This window comes from Emys orbicularis, chromosome 10, assembly GCF_028017835.1.
Source record: "Emys orbicularis isolate rEmyOrb1 chromosome 10, rEmyOrb1.hap1, whole genome shotgun sequence".
In the NCBI taxonomy this organism is placed as follows: Eukaryota; Metazoa; Chordata; order Testudines; family Emydidae; genus Emys; species Emys orbicularis.
This window is the reverse complement of record NC_088692.1, coordinates 74334317-74345624: the sequence shown is the minus strand read 5'-3', so window position 1 is coordinate 74345624 and position 11308 is coordinate 74334317. Positions and strand designations below refer to the sequence as shown.

Here is an 11308-nt window from a genome sequence, read left to right as displayed (position 1 = left end):
ATTTTATAGAGCAGGGGTGGCCAAATCGTGGCTCCCAAGCCACACACAGCTCTTTAACAGTTAAAGTGTGGCTCTTGGAGCCCTGCATACCCCTGGGGAGCTCAGGACCTCTGCCTTGCAGCAGCATAGTGAGACAGGGGCTTCTGCCCAGCGGGGAGGGGGGGTCTCAGGGCTTCAGCCCCACAGGAACAGGGCTGAAACCCCAAGCCCCGGCAAGCGCCTCCTGAGGTCCTGAAGCCCCAACTCCCGGCAGGTGTGCCCTGGCTTTCAACCTTCTGAAGATTGTCGTATGTAGCGTGGCAGGTCAGTAAGTTTGGCCACCCCTGTTATAGAGCATTTAAAAAAGCAGTAACTGGCAGTTGGTAAAAACTGCTGGATCAAGAATGCAGATGTACAGCATGGGACTGATTTGCCTTTAAACCAAGGCCACACCACTCTGGCAGTATAAATGTAAAGGATTTCAGTGTAAATGAGAATCAGGCCCCATGTATTGAGTTAGACTTATGTATTCGGTAGCCATCGTTACATTGCGAAATAAATTATACACATATGTAACAGGGAGTTTGATTTATAAGAAGTCAAAGTGATCTGAAAGAAGTCAAAAGATTAATATTACTATTTAACCCTTGCTTTGCTGAGTTAACAGCAGCAGCAAAATATATAAAAACATAACGTGATCACAGGCTGGGCCTGAGTCTATATTGCTGGTTTGAGCATTGGCCTGCTAAACCCAGGGTTGTGAGTTCAATCCTTAAGGGGGCCAGTTAGGGATCTAGGGAAAAATCTGTCTGGGGATTGGTCGTGCTTTGAGCAGGGGGGTTGGACTAGATGACCTCCTGAGGTCCCTTCCAACCCTAAGTTTCTGTGATTGCATTACACCAGTTTTATGCTGCTGGAAATCCATTCACTTCAACAGAATTACACTAGCATAAAAATGGTGTAATAGCTGAGAATCAGACCTATGGACTTCTAATATTTTGCATCATTCACCACCACTTTATTGAAATGTAAATTTTCTATGGAAATGTCCCATTAAATATGACAAACCGTTGTATCTTCAAAATAAGTAATTTTCATTTGATTCTTATTTAAGACTTAACTCTGTTGCCTCCAAAACTTTCTTGTATTGGATGAGATGTTATGCCAAGAATCTTCTTATACTGCCCTTGATAAGTTCTAGAAGGGAAATCAGCCAGAGGAAAGAGGTTTTTTTCTCATAGCCCTTCCAAAAAACCCTTAAAGTCATCAGAAGCAGGATCCTGCCTTCCCCAGTGAAAAAGTTCTGACAGATATCAACAGATCTTTACAATGTGATGTGCACAAATGTAAGGAGAGCACCAAAATTCATTTTTACACCAGACCAAAATAGGATTCAAACTTGTCCCTGCCTCGGCTAATGCACAAGGCCACTGCAAACAGTGCAGGGGAAAGTTTAGATATAAACAGAAAAAGGTAATAATTGGCATTATAAATACACTCTATTTTTTCTATTTATATTTGGTTTTACAACACCTACCTTTTATAAAAACTAAGTTTGGGTCCTAAACTGACTTGACAGGGGCCGACCCAACAACAAACTAACACAATGAAAAGTTTTCAATAAATTATTACAATATTAACTGAACTATGAACCAGATTCCTCTATTGCACTTTACTAATTCACAAATTGCATTCTATATTGCAAACCTGATATACTATTAAACTTTAGCCCATGCTTGCGCAAAGTATTTTACTTCATTGTATAATACAGAACAAGTTGCGATAATGCTGGGAATTTAATAGGTATATCAAACTCCCACTAAAAAATTCCTGCTCAGAGTAGCAGTACTGTAGTTCCAGATAGAATTAATCCAACATGGAAATCTGCAGCAAGGGAACTCTACATGTAGCTGTGGCAGAGCCTTTGATATATTCATCTGACACAGTAGTCTTTGTGAACTGGTCAATTTGCGTGTGGGTGTCGGAATGTTTTTTTTTTTTCCCTATCAATTGCCTTTTTTTCACCATAGTATCTTTTCCATCTCCAACTAATATGACTGCATTGCATATTATGTGCTTTCACCTAATTGGTCAGTGAGGAACCATAAGCCAATCCATACAGGCTGATCTCGTGAGGCAAACCCCTTTCCTTGTGTATTTTATTTTCCTTGTGTTCTGCCGTCCCTTTCATCTCCTCCCTCTTGTGTTTATTTGAGATTGATTAATAAATAAAAACTATCACCTCCTTTTTAATCACCTTCCCTACGTATCACGCTAACCTGCTTCTACCCACAAAAGCTCCTGATAGACTGATCCGTGCTGTTTGCACCAGCAAAAGACCCAGGCACAGGACCAAGGGGAGGTGGTGGTGGGGGGAGAGATGTTAAAAACAGCAGCGTCTAGAGCCATTGCTGTGCAGAGCGCGCCGCCGGGGCAGCAGCCAGGCGGATGAATGGGATGGGGCTGGCCACAGCAAGGCGCTGCTGCCCCCTTTCCCTGGGAGGAGCGTCAAGCAGCGGGCGTGGAGAGCGCAGAAGGGGGAGGGCAGGATTTGAACGAAGGGCGGTGACACCGCACAAAAGATTTCTATAGGCTTAAGTGAGGTTACAGCAAAGGCAACGGGGAGGGGGGGAGGAGTGGGCGAAGCAGCCTCCCTTAGAGCCATGCAGCGTCTGGCTGGCAGATCCGCAGCAGCCGCCTCTTCCCAGTAGTTTGTTTTAGGGCCCGGGCAGAGGAATCGGAGGAGAGAAGGCGGCCGAAGGGTTGTTCCCCCCCTGGAAGTTGGTGATTCAACCAGAAAAATGGCAGGAGGAGAGCGAGGCCGAGCGGGTCGCAGCATCTGCCGCTGCTGCAGCCCGGAGCCACCACCCTTGTTTGCGGGGAGAGTCTAAGTTCGTGCCGCGGCAGCAAGAGGCCACCGAGGAGCCGGGCGAAGTCGGATCGGATGCGCCCACGTCCGGAGGGCCCGCAGAGAGGAGGGGATGGAGCCAGGCGGCAGGGAGCGAGCTCGGGGCGCCTGGATGCATGAGCAAGGAAGGAAGGCGTGAGGCAGCCACAGAGGGAAGGGGAGAGGATCCCTCCCTCCCCGCCAGCAGCCGGATCCGGTGGCTCTTTTGCTCTCCCCCCTCCCGTTGCACCGAGGTGGGGTGTGTGCAAACAGTTCGCGATCCCAGCAGCGCAAACACTAAGTCTGTGCCCAGCTCCTCCAGGGCTCGTGCAGAGCGACCGGGCCACACCCTCGGCTGTGCTTCCTGATACCAGGAGATGCGGGTCTGCCGCCGCCTGCGACTGACTTCTCGGGGACATGTAAAGGAGGAGCACATGGTTCGCAGTCGCCTCCTTTCGGACCAGTGGGATTTTTTTTTGAAGGAGTTAAACGGTAATAAGTTGGATGTTTCTTTTCTAATTCATGTCAACCGGTTTGCATCCGTAATGTATTCACCGTGAAGAGGGAACTTTGCAAAATCCAGCTGCCGGGAAGCAAACCAACCACCACAGCACAGATCAGCGTGCAAAATAAATACAAAAAATAGATCATGCGGGGAAGGGACCCGGTGGCTCCCCCAGAGCAGCAGCCCGCCGCTGGCCCGGAGGTCTAGCCAGTGCATTGCAAAGGGGAGAGGCCGGGGCTTGAGCAAGTGCGGAGGATTTTGCTTTCCACCCACCCACTCCCAGCAGCCCCAGCCCCGGCGCCCAGAGGCTTTTTTTTTACTCGCGGAGATTAATGGAATGATGGTGCGGAAAAGGCAGAGAGATCCTGCCGGGCTCAGTCGGGACTGCTCGGGCGGCGGGAGAGGCGGTGGCAGTGGGGTCGCAAGAGGCATGCGAGTGCCCCCCCGGCGCGATGGCTAGCGGTGGCTCTGGCAAGTCCACTAGCGAGGTGTCCAGCAGCGCCGTCCCCAGCAGCAGCTCGCTGCAGAGGAAGAAACTCGTCTCAATCTGCGACCACTGCAAGATCAAGATGCAACTGGTGGCGGATCTGCTCCTGCTGTCCAGCGAGACCAGGCCGGTGAACACCGAGAGCCTCTCGGTCTTCGGGGAGTCCTTCGAGAAGTGCAGGGACACGATCATTGCCAGGACCAAGGGGCTCTCCATCCTGACCCACGATGTCCAGAGCCAGCTCAACATGGGGCGCTTCGGGGAAGTGGGGGACAGCCTGGTGGATATGGGGAACCTGGTGGTCTCCCTCACTGAGTGCTCTGCCCATGCTGCCTACCTGGCTGCTGTGGAGACACCAGGGGCTCAGCCTGCTCTGCCCGGCTTGGTGGATCGCTACAAGGTGACCAGATGCAGGCACGAGGTGGAGCATGGCTGTGGGATCTTAAAAAACACCCCTTTGCCAGACATGAGCCCTCAGCTCCTGCTGGAGGTTTCCCAGAACATGTCCAAGAACTTGAAATTCCTGACAGATGCTTGTGTCTTGGCCAGTGAGAAATCCAAGGATAGGTTTGCCAAGGAGCAGTTCAAACTCAGCGTCAAGTGCATGAGCACCAGCGCCTCTGCCCTCCTGGCATGTGTCAAGGAGGTCAAGACTTCACCCAGTGAGCTGACCAGGAACCGGTGCGTCTTGTTCAGTGGACCCTTGGTGCAATCTGTCCATGCTCTGGTGGGCTTTGCCACTGAGCCCCAGTTTTTGGGTAAAGCTGCCACCATTAATCCAGAGGGCAAAGCTGTGCAAACTGCCATTCTAGGAGGGGCCATGAGCGTGGTATCTGCTTGCGTGCTTCTGACCCAATGCCTCAGGGATATAGCCCAACACCCAGAAAGTAGCACCAAAATGACAGATTACAGGGAAAGGTTGAGGAACTCGGCTTGCGCCGTCTCAGAAGGTTGCAACCTGCTATCTCAGGCACTAAGAGAAAGATCTTCACCCAGGACTTTACCGCCAGTGAACTCCAATTCTGTGAATTAACCTCCACCCCCCCGTTTAGATCTCAGTCATTGCTAAAGGAAAATAATATCCCACCTCCCCAAGTCCTGGTTTTTGTATACCAAAGAATTTGCTTAGATGAGCCCAATCCTTTGATTTTATGTGGTGAGGGAACACAGCAGCAACATACTTAAACTATATATACGCAAGAAGAGGTGGTCAGAATAATTAGTGGCCAGTTTAGGCATTTTTGTAATTGAGTAATTATTCACAAATATATTTTCCATCAATCAATAAGGTCTATATACAAACAAAAGGTAATCAAAAAAGCTTTATACCTGAGGAGGTGGGGGAATCTAAAAAGCTTTAATCGCGCTGGGTGCGGTTTTTAAAGTTTGTCTTGTCTTGTCTTCCAAAATTTCCCTTCTAAATTCCACTGTTCAGTTGTGCAGGAAAAAGAAGTTACCTCAGTTTTCACGTATAAAAACAAACCAACACCACCTAGATGATGGATGTAGCTACTTTCGGGAGGGGGGAGGAGAATGGGGATCTAATTTCTTTTGAATCAAGTGTTAGGTTAGAGAAGTGCATTTGGTGTGCAGGAGTGGAGATTGTGATTATGTTTTCCATGTGTTGATTTCCAAACTGGGGGAAAAGCTACTGTGAGTGTTTAAACAAACAAAAAATTACACTATAACTAAAATGATTTTTAATTTTTTTCCCAATGTCAGTTTTTATCTTGCATGTACTGGAGTATTTATTTCATCTATTAAAATGTTATGTTTCTCAGATGTCTTTCTGTGAATCTCTTAAAACCTGAATAATTGAACAACTAGGCCTGTTTGCATTGTATGTCACTTTCCCCAGGGAATGCGTGGTACAAATGCAACTGTAATTTATACAGAGCAGCATGCAGACTTGAATTCAATTTATTTTATTCTAACAAATACTTTTCTTCCCCTGTTTTCCCCACTCCTGTTCCTCCCCCCAAAAGAGAATCCATTGAATTAGTCTATTTTTTTTAAAAGCTGGAACGTACTATGTGTAGAGATCACACACTTGTAAAGAAGTAGTTGTTGGTTCTGGGTGGCACAGGGAGGGTTTGCAAATCTATATTGTCAAGTTAAGTACATTTCATGTAGTATTTGAGAAGTTTTACTGTGTATTTTAGCTTTTGTTGGTATTATGGATTCTAATATGTTAAGCCTGTGAGTTCTGGTAGGAAGATTTATTCCGGCAAACTTTTACCTACAGATGAAGTCCCATTGATTTCATTGGGCCTGCTTTTGTACATAAAGCTTTGCAGGATCGGGCCCTATGATCCCACAAAGACTTGCATTTGTAGTTCTTCGACAGAGGTCAAGTATAACAAGTTTGATAATGCAGGTACAAGTAAAGGTTCGCTGACTAAGAGACCTACCTAGGAAGGCCTGGTCCAGCAGTGGAAGTTAGACTTGGCATATAAACAGTACTATAGAATTTTACAGGAATTGTCTAAAACTGTACCTAAAAAATATTACTACCATGTTTTGGACCACTGCCATAGACTATTGTATTTGTTTAATAAGAAGTAAAGCTGATGTCTGCATTAGAATATAAACTGTCCTAGACTATTGAAGTGTCTTCCTATTACAGCACGGTTTAAAGGCTGGTGGCAGATATGGTGCTTTTATTTTCCTAACCTCAAACATAAGAAAAAGATCACTTGATTCTCTAGGCCCTAACAGTTTGAACTTTTTTTTAGATGAGATTATATGTATCTATTTGTACAGCGTTTCATTGGGTTTGGAAGGATGTTTGCTAGAGTTTTTTCCTTACTGAAATTCAATGGATCCTGAAATTAGGGTATTTTCCTCATTGAAACTAATTTGAATTCAGCAACCTCTGTGGCTAGGAATTTTATTTTTGGAGGCGCAGCCTTGAATTTAATGCCTTTGTGTGTTCCTCACTAAGTTACTAATTTATTCTGTGTAATTTATGCAACACAGGTATAGGTGACTGCATCTGTATAACTCTAGTGTAAACCCTCTTAATGCAATCTGATCCAGTTTCTTCAGGCGTAACTTTCTAACTTTGGGCTGGTCTACACTGGGGGCGGGGGGGGGGGGGGGGGGTCGATCCAAGATACGCAACTTCAGCTATGCGAATAGCGTAGCTGAAGTCAAAGTACCTTGGATCGAATTAACTGGGGTCCAGACGGCGCGGGATCGACGGCCGCGGCTCCCCCGTCGACTGCGCTACCGCCGCTCGCTCTGGTGGAGTTCCGGAGTCGACGGTGAGCACATTCGGGGATCGATATATCACGTCTTAACGAGACGCGATATATCGATCCCGGATAAATCGATTGCTACCCGCCGATACGGCGGGTAGTGAAGACGTACCCTTTGGCTCAGATAATCCTCTCCCACAGGAAGAGCCCACAGGAGGAAACTCCCTTGGAGGAAATCTCCATGAGGATTCCCTCAGATTCCCCACTTGCACATTCCCATCAGGATGGCAAGGTTTGTCTTCCTCAGGAATGGTTTTGGAGGCCCTTGGGAACCCACAGCAGGCCAGGGGCATCTACATGGAGTTGCTGTGCCACTGCACTGTCAGTGATTCCTATGGCCCCTCCTTCCTTGTCTTCATAGTAGCCTGTCTCCATTAAAACCAAGCTACCAGGGCCTCCCCCTGATTACAGCCGCCCTTAGGACGGAAGGAGAGATGTTCAGTGGAAAAGATAAGTCTCAGCAGGTATTATCTTTTTTTGACTAACTTCTGTGGGGAGGGATAGGGGATGAGGAGTGGGCGCCACCCTTTTCTTTAGCACAGACACTTGACCAAGTGAGAGGTGTCTGTAGGATCCGTAAGAATGGTGCGGTGAAGGCAGCTATTACCTCCACCTGCTTCTCCCTCCCCCGAGACATCTTTCGGAGGGTCCCCTCTGTGCATGTATCTAGGTGGTATCATCTAGCTCTAATTTATTTTAATTTGCTATGACCTAAATTTCCCAGACCTGCTTCCAGATATAAAAGCCAAGGATTCTGAAGGGCAGCTCTGTAGTGTAACTGACAGAAAAGTAATGTCCTACTGCGTCTTTTGATGTGTGAATTTAATAATTATTGGTATTGCTGTATAATTAGACTCATTTTGATGCATTTATATGTTTTTAGTGAGGTTACATGAAACACAGTAAAGCCTTCTTCTTACCTCTGAATATGAAAGGCAATATATTATTAATCACAATAGTGTTGATTTTGTTGTGGTAAGATTTTTTTTTTTTGAGTGGTTTAGTATATTACTTTGGTTTTAACAATAATACCACATATTTTCCCCCACTCTCTGATGTACAGATGTAACTTACTTCAGAATTTAGTTTTTCTAGAAGTTCTGAAGTAAAATGTGCTGCTCTAGATTACTTTTCCTTGTGAGGCGTGAATTATGTTTCACTGTTAAATGAAACCTGGGAATAAAATCTGAGAAACACAGTTGTCAAGGTCATGATTTTCATTAGTGGAGATTTAAAAAAAAATGTAATCAGTAACTTGGCAAAAATAATTTACCATAAATTTAAAAATGAATTATTTAAACACCTCTCAAAATACTCAAGGTAGGCCATGTACTGATTTCGTTCCATAGCAGAACTTCCCCTGATGACAAAGGGAACTGCATGCCTATGGATTGAGTTCAGAGTATATCCCTGAAAATGTATTCACACACTTGGAATGTAAAAAAATTAGGGGGGGGGGGGGGAAAGACTTTTGATATGAACTGATACAAACAGATATTTTTGGGCACGGAGTTAATGAGTAACCAAAAAAATGGCAGCTTTTCAGCTGGAAAAAGCATGATATAATTACAGTAGAATATTTTTTAAAAAAAAGATGTAGTCTCATGTTTATAAAAAAATTAACATGTATTGTGATAATTATCATGGAATAGACAAGTCTGGTATAGGAGGAAGTATTCCAGCAATATATTTATGTTGTTGATACACTTTGGATTTTCCAAGTCAGAGAAAATGAGTCATAGAAGGAAGTATTTCTATATGGGTGTGTGTGGTGAGGGTGGTATTGTTTTTGTTTTTTTCCCTTCCACCTTTGTAGGTAGAGAGCCATTATAGAGGGTCTTTGATTATCACCTGATTTTGTACTTCATACTTTAGGCCCCAGTTGTCCAAATACTTACTCATGTGCTTAGCCCTATGCAAGCAAGTAGTGCTGTTGATTTCATTGTCAAGTCAGGTGTGTGAGAGTTTTTGCTGGATCAGGGCCTTAATGTTATTTGACAGCAGCAAACTTAATTTTTCAGGCCGCTTATGTCCCATTTGTAGCAGATCTATTCTACTAGTACACTGAGTAAAAGGGTTAACCCTTTTTTTTGACGTTTACTGTGCAAGGAGCATCATGTCAGCCAAAAATAACACTATCGCCACCAAATGAGGATTCAATTTATTTTTAAAAATAGATAGTTTTTTAACGGGGAAAAAAGCACGTTCATATTGTCTGTAGGTTGACGGTTACCTTGTTTGTTTCTCCATTATAATGCAGTTTGACTAAATAAGTAACTGAAAGGGCTTAGAAGTTAAGAGCAATTTGCTTGTTGTTTTCCAAAAATGTAAAGACTGCAGGAGAACCTGTAAACTAGCCACCAAAAGTATAACTGAAAAGTAAGTAAGGTTGACTATTTAAGGCTATCCTTGCTATTTGCAAAACTAGGGAGGTGGGGGGGAAATGGGTCTTACCATCCCCTTCACTTTTTGCTACAGGAAATGATCAAAGTGGCAGAAAACCTGCTCTTAGCCAGACTTCTGTCAGAGGGAGAAGGGCTTGAGCCATCATGGTGTCTGCAGCTCTGTAGTGTTAGGGGGTGTGCCTGATTAGAGAAGGGGTGGAGCCAAGAAAGAGGAAATGCTCCACAGGGGTAATATCTCCTGTAAACCACCAGGAATTTCCCTATGCTAGCTAATGCTGGGACTGATCCAGTAAATGATACGGATGCCCGTTCCAAGCTGTCAGATTGCTCTCTGTATGGAAGGATTGGATTAGGTACATTCTGGCTGCTGTTGGGAGCTGTGCTGCCATAGGAAACAAGGGGCCTGTAGTGTAGCCATGGGGCATTTGTGGAATTTGCCTGAGGATCTCAGGATATCCACAAGTTTGGAGGGCCACACCATTATGTGAGGGTGGCAAACACTGTTACCCTGACAGGACGATTTGTTAGAAATAGTAGTCTTTGCTAGCCTACCTTTGGCTCTCAGGGCTTTAGAAGTGGAAGGGTCTGAGAAGGGCCCGTGTCTTAGATTTCTTTAAAATTTTATGTTAGCTTAGTGCCTGTGAAAAATGTGAGATTTATGGCTAGGAAGACAAAAGTCCTTTCCCCACAGAACAGTGATACCAAACCACAGACCTCCTAGATTGGTCTCCGGTCCATTCAGTTAAATCCTTTGGCTCATTGCTGAGAAGCCAGCAAAGATTCTCAGTGGTGACATGGACATCTGTCTGTCGGAAATTGGACTGAGACCATCCATTCATTTGACGTAGGCCACCAAACATCTATATTTTTGGGTAACTCCCACTCTGGGCCAAAAATCAAACTGGCCGACTACTAAGTGAACGGCTTTTTCTTCCATTATAGATCCCTTAAGACATCAGATTCCCCCAAGAAACTTCTATGATTTATTTGTAGGAAGTTGTTGACCCTGAATACATCGTGTAAAGAGTTATTCTATAAGACCTTTTTGAATTTGTATAAATTGGCCTAATAATCAGCATAACTATACATGCTTTTGAAAGGCTTCCTATGGGCATTAAGGGCCTGATCCGTAGCCCATTGAAATCAATGTCTATTTATATTCTTAGTAATGTTGTTTTCACAAACTATGTTAAAATAACATCAAGAGTCTGGCTTATATTGCCAAGCTAGAAAATGTATGGGGACAGATTCAGACTCATATTAACAACATGCTGTAGTCTATCACACGATTGCAAAGTTCTCTGAGCAGTAAATGATTTTTACCATACAATACACTACATGGTACTATATTTAGACACAGTCAAGAATGGAGAGTCAGCATTAACTCAGAATTTCCTGGCTTTTTGGTGGTTTGCCAGACCCTTGATACTGTTCTAATTTAATTTTTATAATTTCTCTTTTATGTTAAAGGTTTCCCTGGCTGTAAAAGTTGTGATTGCCATACTGTATTGACAGCCTCACTTTTATGTAAATACCATTTAATATATTTTTAAATCCTGCTGGTTGCCAGATGCGGCTCTTTTGGTTTGTGGTGTTAAACACTTTTGAAAGCTAAATATTTTGAAGGTTTTTTCCCCAAACTATCAAAAGTGATTATTACTAACAACTTGCTTAGTTTTAAATTGAATTAGTTTGAGGTGAAATGATTGAAAGCAAGGATGTCTCAAAGTAGTTGTTTTTTTCTGGGTTTTTGTTTATACACAAATATTTGATAGATGTCTTTCA

At 44.3% G+C, this 11308-nt stretch overlaps 1 protein-coding gene across 1 annotated transcript; it reads left to right on the top strand.

Moving 5' to 3' along the window:
• Positions 1–3823: 3823 nt before the first annotated feature.
• TLNRD1 (talin rod domain containing 1) lies at positions 3824–5638 on the top strand. Its single transcript, XM_065412357.1, has one exon. It carries the CDS (start codon positions 3824–3826, stop codon positions 4889–4891), a length of 1068 nt encoding a protein of 355 aa, XP_065268429.1. The 3' UTR covers positions 4892–5638.
• Positions 5639–11308: the final 5670 nt, after the last annotated feature.